Source organism: Danio aesculapii, chromosome 13, assembly GCF_903798145.1.
Source record: "Danio aesculapii chromosome 13, fDanAes4.1, whole genome shotgun sequence".
Taxonomy (NCBI): domain Eukaryota; kingdom Metazoa; phylum Chordata; class Actinopteri; order Cypriniformes; family Danionidae; genus Danio; species Danio aesculapii.
Genome location: NC_079447.1, coordinates 262,137 through 284,636, shown reverse-complemented (window position 1 = coordinate 284,636; position 22,500 = coordinate 262,137). Strand labels below are relative to the sequence as shown.

Sequence of the window (22,500 nt, the reverse complement as noted above, 5' to 3'; positions counted from 1 at the left end):
GGTGTCCTGCAAAGTTTAGTTCCAACCCCAATCAGACACACCTGTAGCAGCTAATCAAGCTCTTACCAGGCTTTCTAGAAACATCCTACAGGTGTGTTGAGGCAAGTTGGAGCTAAACTCAGCAGGACACCGTCCCTCCAGGACCGAGTTTGGGCACCCCTGCTCTACACCAAACAAAAAAAGGAGACAAAAAACAGCATATGAAAAGAGTTGATTTGTTTATTTGCATCTGTTTAAAATCCTCAGTGTGCTCTCCATCTGGAAATGTTGGTTTAGAGGGAGGGAGGGACATATAATAAGCAGTTCTTACTCTATCAAATATATTATGTCTATGGAGAGTCCTCATAAACCCCCATTACTTACACTGCTAAAAATTGCAGGGTCCCACACAATTCCTTCTTGTTGTCCCGACATAAATTGATCAAGTTAACTGAATTGTTTTGACAAATTAAGTTGTTCCACCAAAAAACAAAAGAATTGTGTTGATTCAGCTCCGTTTTAATAAGCAGCTTTAACAGGCAGTAAACATTATTTTATTGAGTGTAGCACTGCTTGTCTCGAGTGATAAATGTCATATATTTGTGTTTACGAGAGGTTGAAAATGTAAGTGTGTAAGTGTGTGTGTGTGTGTGTGTGTGCACGCTGAACTTCTGATTAACCAATGGGACACTCTTACAGTGCAGTGTTGTGAAAACCCAACTCACAGAACTCTCTCACACGGTTTACATTCGAGATGTTTTACACACACATCATCATTTTAATCTGTGGGGATTCTGATTACGCAATAAAAAAGTAGATGAAACAATATTTTCTAACACATTTCATCATGATCATAATAGTGTTAATAACTCATCTCTAACAACTTTTCTCTTTGTCATGATGACAGTAAATAATATTAGACTAGATATTCATCAAGACACTAGTACTGAGCTTTAATTAGCTTCATTAGGCAAGTCATTGGACAACAGTGGTTTGTTCTGTAGATAATCAAAGAAAAAATATCTCCCAATATTTACTAATCTTGAGCACAGCAGTTTTTATATTAAAAATTAAATATTTCAGCCAATCTGTGGAGAGATCTGTGTGACCGTCTACATCAGCCTCATTCAGAATGATTTGAATTCTATAAATTACACTTAATTTAACATTTATAATGCTAATTTAATGACTTTAAAATACTAAAAAAAAAACATGATCCCTCACTTAGAGGGACCTTAAAATCAAAATATAGGTATTATTTACTCTCACTGAAGTAGGTATAAACCTTTATGAGACTCCTACTTATGTTTAACACAAATAGAGATCATTTGAAGAATGAAACCCATTGACTACCATAGTAAGAAAAACAAATACTGTGGTAGTCAATGACAAACCAGTTTTAAACATTCTTCAAAATATCTTCTTTTTAGTGTGTTAAACAGAAGCTTCAGGAGCACTTCAGTGAGAGAAAATGACCAAAATAGATGATTTTATTCTGATTTCAGGTGAACTCTCCTTTAAATACCAGCAGAACAACCAATAATCATGTGAAAACAACTGTAATAATCCAATCATTAGAGTCATTTCAGAACTATTTCATTCACTCTTCATTAAAATCTCCAAATAATTAAGATATTCACAATTATTATTATCAATATCTTAATAAAATGAGCTCCCAATAGCAGACATGATAAATAATCTCTGCATTACTCATAGCTCTACCTCACAGAGGGACTGATTTACTGTGGTAAAGCTGTGGTAAAGGCCTCAGACGTGATGATCATCTGCAAAAGCTGTTCCAGGATCAGTGGCGTTTGTGGCGTCCGTCCGGTTTATACTTCAGCAGGAGACCCAGAGACGCAAAACCAAAGAAGAAGGTCTGAACGAACCACAGCAGACGAGTGGAGGAGCTGAAGATGCCTTTATCACTGTGCACACACACACACACACACACACACACACACACACAAAACAAAAACATGGATTATTACACTAATCAAATATGTGTCAAGAAAAGCCATGGCATCACATTCAATCCAGTCATCTTGCTGATCAATAAAGATCGAGTTGAGCACAGTGCAGTCTTTGTGTGTAAATGCAATAACCAAATTGGTCACACTTTCCTTGAAGGGGTGTTCATTTATAGTCATATGTCACATGAATGAGACTTTATGCAGTGGAACAAGCTGTATTTGTCATTAAAATCTCTTATTAAAGGTGTCATGACTCTAAATCATTTATATAACACAATCACTGATGTTTTATGATCTTTAATGACATTTTAATGCCAAATTCAGCTTGTAGCACTGTAGTTGAGGTCAAAAAATATTAATGACGCTGTTTATAAAATTCATGACACATTTATTAAGGCCTCATGATGACCATGATTATAACAGATATATGATAATGTCATTATGACGTCTTGATATTGCTGTCAAGATAAACATCTCAAACGATGTCAACTCTGTATTTAAAACGTCATAACTGAGCTAAATTAACACATAAACTAAAGGCCTTAACTCTCATTCATATGTGTTATGTCATGATTATAAAGGCTTCATGACAGTCTTATGAACACATTCTCTAGTGCAGTGTTTCTCAACCCTGTTCTTGAAGGCACACCAACAGTACACATTTCAACCTCTCCCTAATCAAACACACCTGAATCAACTCAGCAGAAGATTAGAAGAGACTCCAAAACCTAAAGTTAATGGATCAGATAAGGGAGACATTCAAAATATGTACTGTTGGTGTGCCTCCAGGAACAGGGTTGAGAAACACTGCTCTAGTGAAGTGTTCCCATCAAAAGCAATCATGAACTCCACACACACTGGAGCTTGTGTTGTGGTCTCTACTGCTCCCATGTGGAGGAAAACAGCACAACTACAGCCATGAAGCAGATTCTCACCTGCACAGCTTCAGTGCAAACATAGCCTCACACAGGTGGATGAGCCAGGTGAAGAACCAGCTGAAACACACACACAGATGAATAGGATGATAATGATGATGATGATGAAGATGATGATGATTATTTAGAGGTGTATTTTAAATTGAAATTCTTCAGTTTAAAAGAGCTTTATTAACTGCCAAAGCATTGCAGATTACATAAACAAAGAATAAAATAGTGAAGTGATTATATAATACATATATACACACACAGAAAACAAAAACAAAGAACAAAACACACAATTACAATTTTGATAACACGAATATGAAAGAAAAAAGATTAATGAGGATTAAAAAGATAATGAAACGTAAATAAACAACTGTACATTCATTCAGATGCTTAAGAATGTTGAAATATTTGCACTAGAAACTCAATATGTAAATATTATTATTAAATCCTTTACTTTGCTACCCACTATTACCTGTCTAGTAGCCTATTCATGAAAATGGACCTAAGTCGTAATTAGCTGGTAATGTAATGCAAAGATGAGCTTTATACATGTACATGCATTAAAACAAAGAAAAATCTACATAAAATCTTTCATGGATTTCAGATGCTGATTGTTAAATGCGTCATAATCATCTTGTTAAAAGGGTCCATACTGACATTAAAAACAACAATAATCATTAAGCTCCAGGCTTCATAATCTTACTATGTACATGAGACTTTTATTCTGAAAATTGCAGATGCTGTAAGACACCGGCTGCACCACACTTCTATGAGCTGCAATGACTCCACAAGCCATCTGTTCACATGTGCATCAGCACACAACATGCTGGATATACGGATTAAAAATGCATTCAGCTCCACCCCATGAAGAGGCATACTTTATGTTTATTTGTATGTTTTGTTTGAGAGCTGCATGTCAAAGCTTATTAATATTCATGACCATTCCAAATACGCTCAATATGGAGCTTTAATATAGAGCTTCTGACTTCAGAGATATTTTATGGAGTAATAAGTAAGCCATAACCCACAGGTGTCAAACTCAGTTCCTGGAGGGCCACAGCTCTGCACAGTTTAGCTTTAACCCTAATTAAACACACATGATCAAACTTTAGGTGAGTGTGTTGAAGCAGAGCTGGAACAAAACTGTGCAGAGCTGCGGCCCTTCTGAAACTTTTGACACCCCTGCCATAAACCTACTATGTATATATAAGAGAATATTTAACTTTAACCAATGCAGTATATGGCATTTAAAGAGATGATATCAGGATTGATTAGTTTAATAATAATAATAATAATATTACTCTCTCACCCATAATAGATCACTGTGTAATGCTGCTCCACCATGTGTTTGGCCAGAGCTCCCAGCGGCCCCAGACTGCCGTATGGGACGTCCCGCGGCCAGAACACCGTCCACTGCAGCAACAACAACAACAACAACAACAACACAATGACAACCGGAAATAACCTTGATTAGGAGTTTGATTAGGAGTGCTTTTAATCAGTCTGTCAGTGATCTGTGTTTATCATTGTTGCATCTTTGTCTTGATTTGTATGTAAAGTGCTTTGAGAAATTCACTTTTAAAGATCGTGTGAAAGTAAAATGAAGCATTTTAGATGTTAGATCTGTATGTTAGTCTTAAAAAATCTAGAAACTAACAGATAAAATTCATATATAAAAGATATACACCTGATATAAACATCTAAAGTTTGCAGTTTGTCTATTGCGCCTAAATAAAACAGTGGTTTTATTTATCATCACCTCATACTTCAGCTTCTCATCAAATCCAATGCTCTATTATTGTGTCTATTATTATTATTATTATCATTATTAATATGCAGAAAAAAAACAGATGCCATGTTGTCAAATATTAAATCGATAATCATTTTTCTAAATCTAAATGATAACGCTTCATGCTGATTGTGTTTTTCTACAACAGAAAAGGCTCTATTTGACAATATTATTGACATTTTGAAAATGGGAAGCGATGGAAATGTGTTTCGACTGTTATAAAATAAAAATTATTAAACCAAAGAAAAATGAAAAATGTTAAATCAATCGACTGATCAATCAATCAATCATTAAATAAATAAATAAAAGACCCTTAATACAATAAAACTTTCATTACAGATACATAAATATAAGTTGTAGTTTTGGTTGAAGCTGATTAAGTATGGCTTTAAACTCAGAGGCTTCTACAAAAAAACCTTTTCATTCAAAAGTAAATGTAATTATGCCTGGTTTTAGCTGTGGTTTGAGTTAAGAATGATCCTACTGTTGCTCTCAGTGTAGCTGTGCTGATCTAGGGTCAGTGTGAAGCAGTAAAAGTGACCCGTCAGCTATTCTGAGTGTGTGTTATTCAGACTCAAAGCCTCATTCACAGACAGCAGAGCAACGCTTTCTATCCAATCCATTCACAACAACAGTTTGTTTCTCAATCAGCATTAACATTTACACACAAAAGTGTCCTGCTCACCCTTCTAGAGTTAATTCATGATCATCTTCTAGTACTAAACAAATGCAGCAGTTAAAGTAAAGTATTGGTGAAGTAATGTTTATCATCATTTAGAGATAGACAGTGCTGTGAAAAAGTGTTTGCCCCCTTACTCATTTTTCTTACTTGTTTACATGTTTGTCACACCTTAATGCTGGATTTTGTTTTCCCTTAATAATAATAATTTTATTAAAAACTGCAGGATGTGTTTACTTGTGTTACCTGTGACTAATATTTACATCTGTTTGATGATCTGAAATATTAGTGTGAAAAAACATGCAAAAAAAATAAGAAATCAGTGAGGGGGCAAAAACTTTTTCACACTATATATAAAATCAAGCATTTATAATTAGAATTAACCCAATTACTTTATTTTAAATGCTCATAATCAGAATACAGTCACTTTTTATGGATTTCATAATTACACATTATTTAAATGATGGCAGTAATTTGCACACATTTCATTGATTATCATAATTTGTCTGATTTTAATGTCTATATTTCATTATAATAAAAATGATGCTTAAACACAGTCCTGATTCATCTTGTTTTATTGTCCTCTGCATTTCTAGTGTTCTTTTTAGATTAAATATTTTAGATTTTTTCTTTTCATCTGTCAAAATAGACAAGACTATCCTGCTTTAATATACGTGACGTTAAATAAGGGTTAGTGCAAAAGTAATCTCAATGTAACCCAAAATGTAGTCAGATTACCATAAATGTTTAATCTGAGAGATTATATTAATTAGTTTTTTATTAGGTAATCGAATAAGTGTTAGCACAAAAGTAATTAAATGTAATCCAAAAGTGATATGACTATATATCCAAAAATAAGCAATCTGAGAGATTATATTGATTGATTACATTTTTATCATTTAAATAAGGGTTAGCACAAATGTAATCTAAATGTAATCTAAAAATTGTCATTACCATAAATGTGTAATCTGAGAGATTATATTAGTGATTACAGTTTTTACCATGTAATTAAATAAGTGTTCACACAAAAATAATCTAAATATAATCGAAAAGTAGTCATATTACTTTAAATGTGTAATCTGAGAGATTAGATGACTACTCACTTTTTTGCCATGTAATCAAACAATCCTAACACAAAAGTAATCTAAATAATATAATCCAAAAATAGTAAGATTACCTTACAATGTGTAATCTGAGAGATTATATTACTGATTACAGTTTTTTTACCATGTCATCAAACAGGTTGTAGCACAAAAGTAATCCAAAAGTACTGTAGTATGATTATATTACCATAAATGTGTAAACAGAGATTAGATGACTACTCACGTTTTTGCCATGTAATCAAACAATCCTGACACAAAAGTAATCTAAATATAATCCAAAAGTAGTCAGATTACTTTACCATAAACGTACAATCTGAGAGATCCTATTATTGATTAGTTTTTATCATGTAATCAAATACATGTTAGCACAAAAGTAATCTAAATGTAATTCAAAAGTAGTCAGATTACTTTAAATGTGTAATCTGAGAGATTAGATTATTGATTACTTTTTTGCCATGTAATCAAACAATGGTTAACACAAAAGTAGTCTAAATGTAATGCAAAAGTAATCAGATTACTTTACCATAAATGTGCATCGGAGAGATTATACTATAGATTAGTTTTTATCAAGTAATCAAATTAGGGTTAGCACAAAAGTAATCTAAATGTAATCCAAAAGTAGTCAGATTACTTTAAATGTGCAATCTAAGAGACATTACTGATTACAATTTTACCATGTCCTCAAACAGGCTATAGCACAAAAGTAATCGATATGTAATCCAAAAGCAGTCTAAAAGAAAAGTAGATTACTTTAAATTTTTAATCTGAGGGATTATATTACTGATTATACGGTTTAAGTAATTTGTAATTGGTAATTGATTACAATTCATAAATAATCCACACTGTTCGGTTTGTGTATCATTATATATGTATACACAAATATATTCAAGTACAAAAATGTGTTTAGCAGGACTTTGACCCCTCGTGTAGTGTGTGTGTGTGTGTGTGTGTGTGTGTGTGTGTGTGTGTGTGTACTGTAGTAAACTTTAGCCCTGTGGTAAAGTTCACTCTCTCATCATGATTTCGCAGATTGTCAACACAACACACACACACACGACTGACTCCATAATTAGCTGTAACATGTTGTGGGTCAGTTTACCCTCGTTATCCTCAGTTTGGTGAGTGTTTCTGCCTGAATAACTGATGAAGTTTCCTCTTACCGTGTAAAAGGCCAGCGCAAGGCTCACCGTCAGCATCCAGAACACACTGGACCTCTTGAAGAACGAGCTGCCGTCAGTCTTCGCCATTGCTGGACACTGGAAACTTAATTAACTACTCTAATTAATTAAACTAAATTAACCCAAATAAACTAACATGAGCGGAGCGGGACGCGTCTCTCTCAGCCGTCAATCAGCCAGTCACCATAGAGATCGCGGAGTACAGGAAATGACATGGCGCCACACAATAAAAGTCCAGTAATGATTTTTACGTTTCTGAGAGGAGTAGACGTTAATAGAATATAATTTAATGGGTAATTTAATTAATAATATAAATATATCTTGTTATAATTACTGTTTTTACATTACTGTGTAGATGTTCATAAAATATAATTAAATAAATAATACTGCATTTATATAACTGTGAGGGCTTAGGGTAGGGTAAATGTAAATAGAATAAAATTTAATGTGTAATATATAAATGTATATTAATAATAATGTGTATAATGACGGTTTTATAATATTGTGATGGTTAGGGCAGTGGTAGATGTAAATAAAATACAATTTAATGTGTGATTTAATAAATAATATGAATAACAATCTGTATTATGACTGTTTCTGCAACAATGTGAAGGGTTAGGGCAGGGGTCGACATTAATAAAATATAATTTAATGTGCATTTTAATAAATAATATAAATAATTCTCATTATAAATACAGTTCTTACATCAATGTGAGGGGTTAGGGCAGGGGTAGATGTAAATAAAATACAATTTAATGTGTAATATAATAATTAATATGAATAATAATCTGTATTATGACTTTTTACATTACTGTGAGGGGTTAGGGTTGGGTAGATGTAAATAAAATATAATTTAATGGGTAATTTAATAAATAATATAAATATTATATCTTGTTATAATTACTGTTTTACACTTGAGGGGTAGACGTTCATAAAATATAATTATATAATTCTCATTATAAATACTGCATTTATATTACTGTGGAAGGGTAGATGTAAATAAAATAAAATTTCATGGGTAATTTAATTAATAATATGAATAATAATCTGTATTATGACTGTATTTACATTACTGTAAGGGGTTAGGGTAGGCTAGAGGAAATTAATTATGATTTAATGGGTAATTTAATAAATAATATAAATAATTCTCGACTGTATTTACATTACTGTGAGGAGTAAGGGTAGGGCAGATATAAATAAATTACAATTTAATGGGTAATTTAATTAATAATATGAAAAATCATCTGTTTAATGAATGTTTTACATTACTGTGAAGGGTTAGGGCAGGGTAGATGTAAATAAAATACAATTTAATATGTAATTTAATAAATAATTCTCAATATAATTACTGTTTTTACATTACTGAGGGCTTAGGGTTGGAGTAGACATTAATAAAATATTAATTAATGGGTAATTTATTAAATAATTCATTCTTGTTGTGGTTATTGTTTTGACATTAGTCTGTGAGGGCGAGAGGTTAATAAAATACAATTGAATGTGTAATTTAATGAATAATTTAAATAATTCTTCCTAAACTTCATTAGAAACCGAGGAATAAATATGACATGATCCATTTTTTTATTACAAAAAGGTCTGTACATTTGCTGTGTCGGAAAACATAAATCACACACAGTACATCAGAACCAGTGATTCTCTCAGCCTCTCCAGAACAAACTAACAGCCCGGATGAGGAACTGGAGCAGATGAAGATTAATAATCATAGATGATTAATATCCATCTTCAGTCAGCATTATGTGCTAAAATGTGGACAAAAGTCAAGTTTCAACTGAGAGAAATCATCTGCAAATGAAGAGCTTCAGTCTGATCTCTAGAATCAAGACATTCAGAATGTGACGCTCAAGAGCACTTGGAGCTGCTGTCACCCACATGAACAATACTATAGTGCTTTATAATAAATACTGTAGTTATTTTAGACCATACTATAGTAAAGTCTATTATACTGTCTATACTATAGCATTTCTTATCTTTGTTAACAAATGCTCCAGCATACTGTACTCATACCTATAATTAACTGATAACCCTTAATAAATACTGTAGCATTCTTTAGTTGTTACTACAGTAAACTATGGTGTATTAATGTATAATATACCCTATAGTTGGAGAAAACCGTTTATGTAGTTGTTGTGTTACCATAGAAACTATAGAATCCATGGCAACTACAGAATCAGCACAACAGATTAATATAGGTGTAGTTTCTATAGCAACTATAGAATCACCACAACAGATTAATTACTATTGTTGTAACCTAGCAACCATGGAATCACCACAACAGATGACTTACTGTAGCTGTGACCATAGCAACGATGGAATCATCACCAACAGATTAAGTTATTGTTACCATAGCAACAATAGAATTGCCACAACAGATGAATTACTGTAGCTGTGACCATAGCGACTACAGAATCATCACCAACAGATTAAGTTATTGTTACCATAGCAACTATAGAATCACCACAACAGATGATTTACTATAGTTGCTGTCACCATAGCGACTACAGAATCATCACCAACAGATTAAGTTATTGTTACCATAGCAACTATAGATTCACCATAACAGATAATTTCTATAGTTGTCTTACCATAGCAACTGTAGAATCACAACAACAGATACATTTCTATAGTTTTGTTACCATAGCAACTGTAGAATCATCATAACAGATTAATTTCTATAGTTGTTGTGTTACCATAGCAACATTGGAATCACCACAACAGATACATTTCTATGGTTGTTGTGTTACCATAGCAACTGTAGAATCACCATAACAGTTTAGTTACTATAGTTGTGTTACCACAGAAACTACAAAATCACCACAACAGATCAATTGCTACTGTTGTTGTGTTACCACAGCAACTATAGATTCACCATAACAGATACATTTCTATAGTTGTTACCATAGCAACTGCAGAATCACAACAAAATAATGTTGTTACCCTAGCAACTATAGAATCACCACAACATATTAATGACCATAGTTGTTGTGTTACCATAGCAACTGTAGAATCAATCACCACAACTGAATCAAGGCCTTTACTATTGACCTTATTCTTCAATGCTGAAGTGCGCTGGCTTTTGCAATGTTTTAGAACTTCCGTCGCTTATGGGTGAACTGACTAGAAATCATAAACGGCAGAAAACAGTCAAAATACTCACTCTACATACAAGTGTACAAGACTATACATACAAAGTGGAATAATATGATGAGAAAAGATCCGTTTGCAACATCAGGCAGCGTAAAGAGTTGTTTTTAACATCTCGAATGGAAGACCAGAATCTCGAGCCAAAAAGATTTTAATGGCAGCGCCTGCTCACACACAGAGAATAAGGTGAATATGGTTCAAACACACTACAGTATTTATTATAAATGAGCACAGTCTTAGTATAGATGTGGGAGATTGAGCATGTTAAGGCCGTGTACAGCATTGAGGAGTGGAGAAGAGTCAGCAGATCTTTCAGAAACACTGTAGACTAATAAACCATCAGTCTCCACACACACACACACACACCTCTCTGTCTCTGTTTGGCACAATCATGTTCCTCAAGAGAGAAACGCGACGTATAAATCAATATAATATATTTATATGACATTAATTTACATGGTGAGTCAATTATCTGATTTCATAAGCAAAACATGTACAGGTATACAAAATATCTATAAAAACAACTACACACCATCATCATCCTCACACACACACACCGGCAAAACTCTCTCAGATATTACAAAACTGAGTATGTACACGTCCTGGATTATCTGAACAAAGACCACATCTGTGCAGACACTCCTCCAGCCAAACACACACACACACACACACACTAAATACAAACACGCATGCACAAACAAACAGATCATGTACACAAACTGACCGCATACATACACACTCTCTCTTATTCAAACACACACACACACACAGTTCAGATTAATATAAAAGTATCTCAGATGTGAAACTGTGCCGATCAAAACAACTTTTACCTTCATTTACACACATAAAAAAGAGCTTGTCCTATAATCACACACACACACACACTTTCTCACTCACTCACAACACACACATGTCTGGCTGGCCGTCACTGATGTGGTGTGAAGGGACTGATCGTCCAGTACAGTAGAAACTGTAGAATAACACACACTTAAAGGACACACACACACACACACACACACACACACACACACACACACACACAGTATAAAGGCAATAATAATAAATATCTGTCAGTGTCTGTGAATCAGTCAGTTTTGGCGTTGTGTGTGTCCAGATTGACCACCTGAAGCTCCGTCAGACTGTTACTGCTGCCGCTGGACTGCTGACCAATCACCATCTGCAGAATACACACACACACACACACACACACACAGGTTAGATACCATCAGCAGACCTGCCAGAGCACTGCAAACGCACACAGTGTCTATTAGTGACTGACTGTAAACACTGAGATTATTCATTTATGCATTCCTCAGACTTATCCAAATCAACTATCAAATAAAATAATAATGCATAGAAATTGTAATATAATTATATATATGATTACATTATATTTAATTACATTATACAACATATTATTATATAATAATTAAATATATTATCTTACAATATAATTACATATTTTGAATTGGCCACTTTATTAGGTACACCTGTCCAACTGCTAGTTAACTCACATGTCTAATCAGCCAATCACATCGCAGCAGCTCACTGCATTTAGGCATGTAGACATGGTCAAGAGGATCTGCTGCAGGTCAAAGCGAGCATCAGAATGGGGAAGAAAGGGGATTCAAGAGACTCTGAACGTGGCATGGTTGTTGCTGCCAGATGGTCCGACAAAGAGGAAATATCCAGTGAGCGGCAGTTCTGTGGGCGCAAATGCCTTGTTGATGCCAGAGGTCAGAGGAGAATGGCCAGACTGGTTCCAGCTGATAGAAAGGCAACAGTAACTCAAATAAGCACTCGTTACAACCGAGGTCTGCAGAAGAGCATCTCTGAACACACAACACGTCCAACCTTGAGGCGGATGGGCTACAGCAGCAGAAGACCACACCGGGTGCCGCTCCTGTCAGCTAAGAACAGGAAACTGAGGCTACAATTCACACAGGCTCACCAAAACTGGACAATAGAAGATTGGAGAAACGTTGCCTGGTCTGATGAGTCTCCATTTCTGCTGACACATTCGGATGCTCGGCTCACAATTTGACATCAACAACATAAAAGCATGGATCCATCCTGCCTTGTATTAGTGGTTCAGACTGCTGGTGGTGGTGTAATGGTGTGGGGGAGATTTTCTTTGGGTCCATCAGTACCAATTGAGCATGGTGTCAACGCCACAGCCTACCTGAGTATTGTTGCTGACCATGTCCATCCCTTTATGAGCACAGTGTCTCCATCTTCTGATGGCTACTTCCAGCAGGATAACGCACCATGTCATAAAGCACCAATCATCTCAGACTGGTTTCTTGAACATGACAATGAGTTCACTGTACTCAAATGGCCTCCACAGTCACCAGAGCTCAATCCAATAGAGCACCTTTGGGATGTGGTGGAACGGGAGATTGGCATCATGGATGTGCAGCCGACAAATCTGCAGCAACTGTGTGATGCTATCATGTCAATATGGAGCAAAATCTCTGAGGAATATTTCCAGTAGCTTGTTGAATCTCTGCCATGAAGGATTAAGGTGGATCTGAAGGCAAAAGGGGGTCCGACCCAGAACTAGTAAGGTGTACCTAATAAAGTGGCCAGTGAGTGTATTCATTCTGTGGTTACAAAAAACCAAACAAGCTGAAAATATCCCAATGTGAAACTGATCTGGATTAATAGAAACACATAAACACTGAGAACATTCTTTCATTAGTGTGTTTCTTCTCTTTTTTTAATATATCCCAGTAAAATAAAGCTTTAAATAAAAAAATATAGAGAGAATTTCAAAGCAACCGCAGCTGAAAGAGGCAGTTCACACAAAAATAACCCACTCACGCTGCTCCAAACTTTGATGAATCTTTAAATAAGAACACCTTTAATATCGTGGTGAACTGCCCCTTTAATGCAAACCCTGCAACTGAAGCAGTGCTGTTGTGTGAGCAGTGTGTGTGTGTGTGTGTGTGTGTGTGTGTGTGTGCTGGCTCATGCAGCTCCTCCAGTGCATTAGTGCAGTGCATGCTGGGTAATAATGAGAGTAATATTGAGAGTTTCACTTGTGAAGTGTTGATCTTGCCGTACTGGATGAAGCTGCACTGCTGACATCGGGATCTGAACCGTACCAGGAGGAGCTGTGAGAAACACCTGAGAAACTGCACCTGCGCGCACACGCACACATACACACACATGCACACACACAAGAACATTTTACTATTGTACAAATGTCACTAAGTGTGTGTGTGTGTGTGTGTGTATGCTTAGTGTGTGTCTCTCACCCGTGTCCGTGCTCTGTGTGTGTGCCACCTGCATGCCGCCCTGTGTGTGTGTGAAGGCGTTGAGCAGCAGTCCTCCGTCCGCCAGCGCAGGGCTCGAGGTGTACATGACAGTGTGTGTATTCGGGTACATCATGGAGGACGAGACGATGGCAGCGGCGGGGAGACTCACTGTAGCTGCTGGAACACACACACACACACACACAAACACACACACACACACAATAGACATTACACACGCATAACCACTTAAAGAGAAAGGAGACCTATAAAAACATCAGTGATGCGCTTAAAACCCAACACCACATCGATGCCAATAGTTAGTGCGTCGACACATGCACTCCGTGGTCACGGCCAAGTTCGAGTTCGATTCCAACTTCACGGTCCTATACCGATCCTACCCCTCTCTCTGCTCCTCATGCTTCTCTGTCAATACTCTATACTTTCCTTTCCATTAAAGGTAAAAAATAATGTATTAATTATAAAATTCATTCATTTTCATCCACTTATCCAGGTCGCAGGGGCAGCAGTCTTAGGACAGAACCCCAGACCTCCCTCCAGCTCCTCCGGGGGGATCCTGAGGTGTTCCCAGGTCAGCCGAGAGACATAGTCCCTCCAGCATGTCCTGGGTCTTCCCTGAGGCCACCTCCTGGTGGGACATGCCTGGAACACCTCCCTAGGTAGGCGTCCAGGAGGCATCCGAAACAGATGCCTGAGCCACCTCAGCTGACCTCTCTGGATGTGGAGGAGCAGCGGCTCTACTCCGAGCTCCTCACCCTGTCTATAACGGTGTGCCTTGCCACCCAGCGGAGGAAACTCACTTCAGCAGCTTGTATCTGAGATTTTGTTCTTTCAGTCATGACCCAAAGCTCATGACCATAGGTGAGAGTATGAGCACAGATTGACTGGTAAATAGACCACAACAGACCGGTACATCGACATCTCTTGCTCCATCCTTCCCTTACTCGTGAACAAAACCCCAAGATACTTGAACTCCTCCACCGGGGGTAAGGACGTTCCTCCAACCTGGAGATAGCAAACCACCTTTGGTTTCTGTAAAAATAACACTTTAACGCCTGGCATTCTGTGCGTTAGTATGCACGATCACATTGGCGCCCTTTATTTAGTCACGAGGTGTTCAACTTCGATGGAAAACGCATGCAAAAAGCGTCCCGGTGTGCACGAGCATTAAGGCTTAAATCTGAAAGTACACCGTGTTTAAAACTATTGATCCATCTATAAAAGAGTCGACTCAGAGTGGTTCAAATGAATCATCATGGTAAAGAATCTTTAGCCATGTCATCGATACAGAACTCAAGCCCCGCCCCATTTGCACAGGAACCCCCCAACCACGCCCCCCGGCCCCACCCACAAACACTGTAGAAAGAGAACGAAAACAAACAGCAGACCCCGGCTGAGTCATGTGGTGTAGACGCTGTGCTCTGTTATTCTCTCTGCCCAAAGACGAGGCTGTGAGGAGTCAGTTTCTGCAGAAATACCTCAGCATTATCATTGTGCTGTTCCCGTCATTTCTCTGACGAGTGCTTCAGCAGTCTACACACTTACAATGGAGGATTGATCAGCCGTTTGTTAAAGGAAGGATCAGAAAAGACTATTGATGTGTGGCACTTTATAAGAGCTTGACAGGAACAGTACACAGTTCATGGATCAGTTCCTCCAGTTCACAAGTGTAAGTTAGAGCGATTAAAATGGTTGCAAAATGGGGGCTCTTTAATTGAGAATGGGAGAATCACAGGCCAGTGACACACACTGAGCTGCAGGGGGCAGCAAACACACACAGAATATTCCTTTCTTGTCATTTGTAATGAATCATGTATTTAACAGAGTTATTACAGTTAATTACAACTAAAACTATCAAATAAATACTATATACCACGTGAAAATAAAGTATTTACATTTGATTTTATTTCAGAGTTGTCAAGAAAACATGCTTTTCATTTTCAATTAGTTTGATGACCGACAAGAGCTACGCTGAATAAATCAGAGACTAAAACGATGAGGATATTTTAAAATGACTACACAATACACACTACTGCATTTACAGCAGATCTTTATGCTTACAGTTATAACAGATTTAATCAACAACTAAAAACATGCAGAATTAAACTGCTGTAAAGACTGCAGGAGTCCATCAACCACCCTGAAGACAAACATCAAGACTTTTGGAGAAGCGCAGTGAGATGACACGAGTGTGTGTGTGTGTGTGTGTGTGTGTGTGTGTGTGTGTGTGTGTGTGTGTGTGTGTGTCGCTCTCTTGATTGCATGAAGACTTGTGAAAAGTACATGCAGGATGTGTAACCCTGCCGAAGGGCTAGTTGATCCTCATACAGTATGTAGAGTGTGTACAGTGTGTGTGCAGTGAGTGTGTACCTGTGGACGTGGCTGCAGTGCTGCTCTGGCTGATCTCAGAACTGCTGTCACTGCTGCTGATGCTGGAGCTGGACTGAGAACTGGACTGAACCTGCAGAGTCTGGAGCTGCTGCGGCATCGCTCCACCTGACACACACACACACACACACACAGATCCACTCATTTCTGCACTTCTGCAAGCAAACCTGATCATGATCACGACACTGATAAGAGCAGAGAGAAACCACAGCCACAGAGGGAGAGAGAGAGAGAGAGAGCGATGCGCTCAAACTAACACAGACGACAGTGGGCAGATACACACGTACAAACCCACCAATCCGCTCTCACTCACACACACACACACAAACATACACTGTATGTCAGTAATACCTTGTGTGTATGAGACCGTGTTTGAGTGTTCATGTATGTGAGTGTGTTTGACTGTGTGTGTGCGTGATTGTATGTCCACACATGCTCATGTATAAGTACACACACACACACTCTCAGTGACATTGAGAAACACACATGCACGCACCGGTGAGTGTGACGCTGGCCGGCAGCCGGAACACAGTCTGCTGCTGCTGCTGCTGCGCTGGCGTCGGACTGCAGGAGGCGCTGATGGGCTGAGCAGAGTTCTGGAGTGCCAGTGTGTGCGGCTGCAGCTGAGCCAGAGGGAGAGCAGGAGCCCCGGGAGCAAATGGAGAGCCTGGACACACACACACACACACACACACACACACACACACACACACACACACACACACACACACACACACACACACACACACACACACACACACACACACACACACAGGGCAGTGAGCAAAGCACAGTACACAAACACATTCATTTGTTCATTTTTAGGTCGGCTTAGTCCCTTTATTAATCCGGGGTTGCCACAGCAGAATGAACCGCCAACGTATCCAGCACGTTTTAACACAGCGGATGCCCTTCCAGCTGCAACCCATCTCTGGGAAACACAAACACGCATCAGGGCACTTTATCCTTTTATTTTAAAATGTTTAATATTTGAAATCTAGTGAACTCCATGGTAGGGCAGCACGGTGGCTCAGTGGTCAGCACTGTGGCCTCACAGCAAGAAGGTCGCTGGTTCGAGTCCAAACACATGCGCTATAGGGGAATTGATGAACTAAACTGGCCGTAGTGTATGAGTGTGTGTGTGTGAGAAGGAGTGCATATGGGTGTTTCCCAGTCCTGGGTTGCAGCTGGAAGGGAATCTGCTGTGTAAAGCATTTGCTAGAATAGTTGGCGGTTCATTCCGCTGTGGTGACCCTTGATGAATAAAGGGACTAAGCTGAAGGAAAACTGAAGTGAACTCTATGGTAATGAGCTATGATGCTGTTCAGCAACAATTAATCAGAATGAAGATGACCACATTAGTTCCCAGGCCAAACAGAGGAAGGTTTGATTACTGCAGAACTTCATGTTGGATATATTAGGGGGGAACAGCGTGACTCTCATGCTGACTATACGGACAGCACACAAGAGCACTGCTGATAAAAGGAGCACAACATTATTCATCATTCCTATTATATTCTCCCTCTAGACAGCATGCTCCTCTGTGGGAATATAAGGGATTTGCTGATTTACCGCAACACAACCCTGTTAAACACGAGATCAGTGATGGAGCTGTGAACACACACTAATGCACTTTACACACACTGTTGTAGAGCAGCCCCACTGTAATAGACCAGACGATTCTAGAAAACAGGATACAAACTCAGTCAAATGGAAGACTGATTACAGCTGGGCATAGATATAGACACTAGATATCGCATACGGACCCTGAGCATGCGTCAATAGCGCTGCCACATTAGTACAGGGCTCCCAGGACTAAAGTCACTCAGCTGCACTAGTCAAGACTGAAGCCAATGTGCAGAGGTGGATTTAGGCATGGGTAATATGGGCGATCGCTCAGGGCGGCGTCTTGCGGGGGGCAGCATGAGGAGACGGTGTAAAACAAAAACGTGCACCATTAAAGCTTTGAGATACGATTTACTTCATGCAAATCTTCATTTAGAGTAATCCCAGAATAAAGACATATTTGCCGTCTTTTCCACACGCATGTTTGTTACTTTATGAGCAACCGAAACAACACTGGTGAAACCAAAGTGAGGCATGCATGTAGAAAACCATTCCCACACATCTCACGTGCTGCTCCTGGGATGAATCCCGATTGTTTACATGCACACCGATAAAATACACACCACTCATGTGCTGGGAATCTGAAATAACAGCCTTTTATGCAAAGATATCAGCACACAGCAAGTGATGCAAGTCAACAACACTAAAGTTATATATAAATAAATAGGTTGTTATACAAATTAAATATAATATGAGTTATATATATATATATAATATGATGATGATCTTATTTTGGCTAAGCATGGCTGAGAGAAGAGATGATCTGAGAGATGAGTCTGGGAGGTGCGACTTCACATTAATTCTCGGTCATAAGTCAACACATAATTCTATAAAACACAGCCTATATTTTTTGTATTCTCTAGATTTTGTCATAATATTCATGCAAAAGATTTCCGAAGTGATGTTGGCATATCACTCCAGTCATGTCTACATTGTTTTCCAGTTAAATTTAGGATTGTTGTCGGTGCCTATGGCGTAGTGGAAACTGCACCAACACATGCACTTCAGTGTTCATAGCGACCCGGGGTCCTATGCCGATCCTTCCCCTCTCTCTGCTCCCCACACTTTCCTGTCAAGTCTCTCTACTGTCCTGTCAAAATAAAGGTGAAAACCCCTAAAAATTCATTTAAAATTGTTTTCTGTGATTTATTTAGAATAATAATTGTATAATGATAATAATAATTGTATTTATTTTTTATAAATATAAATAAAGTCTTATATTTACTGAAAATAAACAGATTTATTAGTAGTAGAATTTCAGTTTGTTTGTATGCTGTCTGAATAGTTAGTTTGAGACGATTACATGTGTTCCAATGAGAGTAATATAAAGTCAAGTCATTACTATTTGGGGGGGGGGGGGGGGTGGTGTATATCTGTGTGTATCTCTGGCTCTGGATGGCCACAGTCCTCCACTGCAGCTTGATCCTGAATTCATTTCAAAGGGGCGCTACCCTGTACTAACATGGCGGCTCTATTGACATTCCCACCAATAGACAACAACAGCGCAGGCGACATCTAATGTGAACATCTATGACAGCTCAGTGCTGCAGTATTGAACTCTACTGTCTACAGCAGGGAGATTAAACACAACATATTAATGATCATATTCATTTCATGTGTGTGTGTGTACATGTGAGCCTGTGTGTGCGTTTGTGTATGTGCATGCATCTGCATTAGTTTGAGCGTGTGCTTGCGTGTATGAGTGTTGGTGTGTATGCATGAGTGAGTTTGTACTTTTGAAAGTGTATGTGTGCACGTGTGAACGTGTTTGCATGCATGAGTCTGTGTATGCGTGTGTGTGTATATGTGTGTGTGTTTTAGTGCACATGTGAGAGTGTTTGAAGTGTTGCTGCTCTACATCCGTCAGCTCCACACACACACACACACACACACACACACACACACACACACACACACACTCAGGGCTGTGTACAGTGTGTGTGGTTGTCATTGTCCAGCAGGGATCATTTGCATGAGCAACAAAAGCAGCTCCACCTATCCTCAGTGATGAATATGCAGATCAGTGTATGAGGAGCCAGATGAGGAGATCAGGTGTGTGTGTGTGTGTGTGTGTGTGTGTGCAGGATACAGAGAGCTGAGCGCCGCTAATGCTGCTTTACGCGTTCGCTCCGGCTCGGTTATTTGTAGCACGTGTGGTCAGAAACACACTCGCAGTCTGACTGTTTTCCTGTGAATGAGCTTCCTGCATCAGTGTGTGTGTGTGTGTGTGTGTGTGTGTGTGTGTGTGTGTGTGTGTGTGTGTGTGCAGCTGTTTGAGTCTCAGCGCCGACAGCTGGAGCATCAACACCTTCCGCATCTGCTGCTATAATGAGCTCAATAACAAATGCACACACTCACACACACACATAAACACTTTCTCACACACACACACACACACACACCTGGCATGAATGTGAATGCGCTGGGCAGCATGACTCCAGCAGGGGGCGCTGTGCTCTTCAGGATGCTGCCGTTGGTGCTGCTGTAGCTGCTGATGGGGTATGATGTGCTGCTGCTGGAGGTGGGCGGAGCGCTGGTGTTGGTGCTGCCCGGCAGACTGGACACAGTGAACACTGGCTTCAGGGAGTCCTGCACACACACACACACACACACACACACACACACACACACACACACAGTTATTATAGTTGTACATTTTTGAATTGGTTTTCATTCTCAGTGTTAGCTCAGTGTGAGAATCTGCTTTATTCCCCAAATGTGCAGAGAAATGTACATCTCAACACAAGAGGACAGAAGGACATAAACAAGAATAGAGAATACAAAACACAGTAAACAACAGAGATGAAGACGCTTATAGACACACATCAAGATGGGTTATGTGCAATCTGAGCATTATTGGCTTTTAACTATACAAAAAATAAATATTATATATATACACACACACACACACACACACACACACACACACACACACACACACACACACACACACACACACACACACACACACACACACACACACACACACACTACCTGACAACAGTCTTGTATAATAATACTAATAATAACACAAATATTAACTGGACTAGTTGATGATTTGGTATCAGAAGTGTCTTATATGAAAGGTAAAGGCCTCTAGATGAGGCTTATTTGAGCACAATATAATCTGATCATGTCTTGATTATGAATGATTTGATTAGGACAGTAAGGTCTGACTCTGCTTAGACTAAAGTCTGCTCACTGAACCTTCAATAATGTCCAGTATAGAGCAGAGGTCCCCAAACGTTCTCTTATGAAAGGCCAAAAACCGAACTTGATTGAGTGTGGCCAAAGATAGACTCATCAAGCTGAATTACATTAAAGTTTCCATCAATAATTTCCTCATTTATTTCATAATATTTCAAAATAACTAGTAAACATTGCTGTAAATTAGATTAATTAACGCAGCACATTTAAAGAGATGTATAATGAATTTATTAAAGCAAAGAGAGAAACAATGCCATTAATAATGGAGTCTAATGTGGAATACAGCAAGCTTCATTTGGCTCTGCCTTGATCTGCTCGCCGATGTTAGCATTGTCCTCTATCTGTCAGGTACTTGTATTTATAAAAATCTGAATAATTTACTAAATCAAAGACATTACAAAACAAACAAACAAACAAACAAACAAACAAACAAACAAACAAACAAAAGGTTCCGTCAAACTCTAAATGACAATCTCTGTCAAAGATATTTGCCTCAACATTCTTCATCTCTTCTTAAATGGGATGGCTGGCCAAATCAACGGTTAGAATGGGCCAACGTTGGCCCGCAGGCCCCAGTTTGGGCACGTCTGGTATAGAACATGTGGTCATGCTGCAGTGGAAACAGAATGAATATTGTGTCTGACTCCATCATGAGCTTGGAGGACTGCATCCATACATCTCTGACATGACTCAAATCACTGATTAATAAAGTCATCTGGAATGGTGAAGAAAGCCTTCTTGCAGGACTCCCAGAGTTCATCAAGAGTCTTTGTGTTCATCTTCAACACCTCCTCCTTCACATGCTCAATAATGTTCATGTCTGGTGACTGGGCTGGCCAATCCTGGAGGACCTTGAGGACCTCCTCTGCTTTCAGGAGCTTTGATGTGGAGGCTAATGTAATGGGCAGCACAGATGTCTTGATACCTCAGGCTGTTGATGTTGATCATCCACTCTGCAGATCTCTCGCACGCCCCCATACTGAATGATGGAACCCCAAACCATGATTTCTCCTTCACCAAACTTGACTGATTTGAGAATCTTGGCTCCATGCAGAGCCTGGTTTCTCTCAAGGTTTTTTTTCTTCACTTCCGCCTTTAGTGAAGTTTTTTTTTTCCCTCTCCGCTGTCGCCACTGGCTTGCGTGGTTCAGGATCTGTAGAGCTGTGCATCGTTGGATTTGCTCTTCAGTATTTGGACTCTCAGTAGTGATTATTAAAC

At 38.6% G+C, this 22,500-nt stretch overlaps 2 protein-coding genes across 4 annotated transcripts in view; both read right to left on the bottom strand.

Moving 5' to 3' along the window:
* Nucleotides 1-201: 201 nt before the first annotated feature.
* On the bottom strand, nt 202-7,822 carry tmem254 (transmembrane protein 254). The gene is made up of 4 exons (XM_056471527.1): nt 7,607-7,822; nt 4,185-4,288; nt 2,888-2,947; nt 202-1,907 (listed from the first exon to the last, which is right to left on the bottom strand). Exons 1-4 carry the CDS (start codon nt 7,691-7,693, stop codon nt 1,784-1,786), a joined length of 375 nt encoding a protein of 124 aa, XP_056327502.1. The 5' UTR covers nt 7,694-7,822; the 3' UTR covers nt 202-1,783.
* A 1,363-nt stretch (nt 7,823-9,185) lies between these two features.
* The window catches only part of srfb (serum response factor b), a 27,004-nt gene continuing 13,689 nt past the window's right edge, over nt 9,186-22,500 (bottom strand). Inside the window, exons 3-8 of one of the 3 annotated variants that reach the window (XM_056470620.1) lie at nt 20,478-20,664; nt 16,946-17,116; nt 16,432-16,557; nt 14,044-14,217; nt 13,850-13,926; nt 9,186-11,960 (exon numbers count right to left, since the gene is read on the bottom strand). In XM_056470620.1, the coding sequence (XP_056326595.1) occupies nt 11,868-11,960; nt 13,850-13,926; nt 14,044-14,217; nt 16,432-16,557; nt 16,946-17,116; nt 20,478-20,664 (828 nt within the window). In that variant the 3' untranslated portion in view covers nt 9,186-11,867. Of the gene's footprint in view, nt 11,961-13,824; nt 13,927-14,043; nt 14,221-16,431; nt 16,558-16,945; nt 17,117-20,477; nt 20,665-22,500 lie in introns of all 3 variants that reach the window. The other 2 variants (XM_056470621.1, XM_056470618.1) reach the window with 2 other exon arrangements.

Bases quoted from the DNA above. Each gene is read 5' to 3' on its own strand.
- tmem254 (XM_056471527.1), bottom strand. From the start codon at position 7,693: ATGGCGAAGACTGACGGCAGCTCGTTCTTCAAGAGGTCCAGTGTGTTC. The intron at 2,948-4,184 runs GTGAGAGAGTAA...TGTGTGTTTCAG, and splicing joins TACACAGTGATCTATTATGG to CTGGTTCTTCACCTGGCTCA. The intron at 1,908-2,887 runs GTGAGAATCTGC...GTGTGTGCACAG, and splicing joins TTTGCACTGAAGCTGTGCAG to TGATAAAGGCATCTTCAGCT.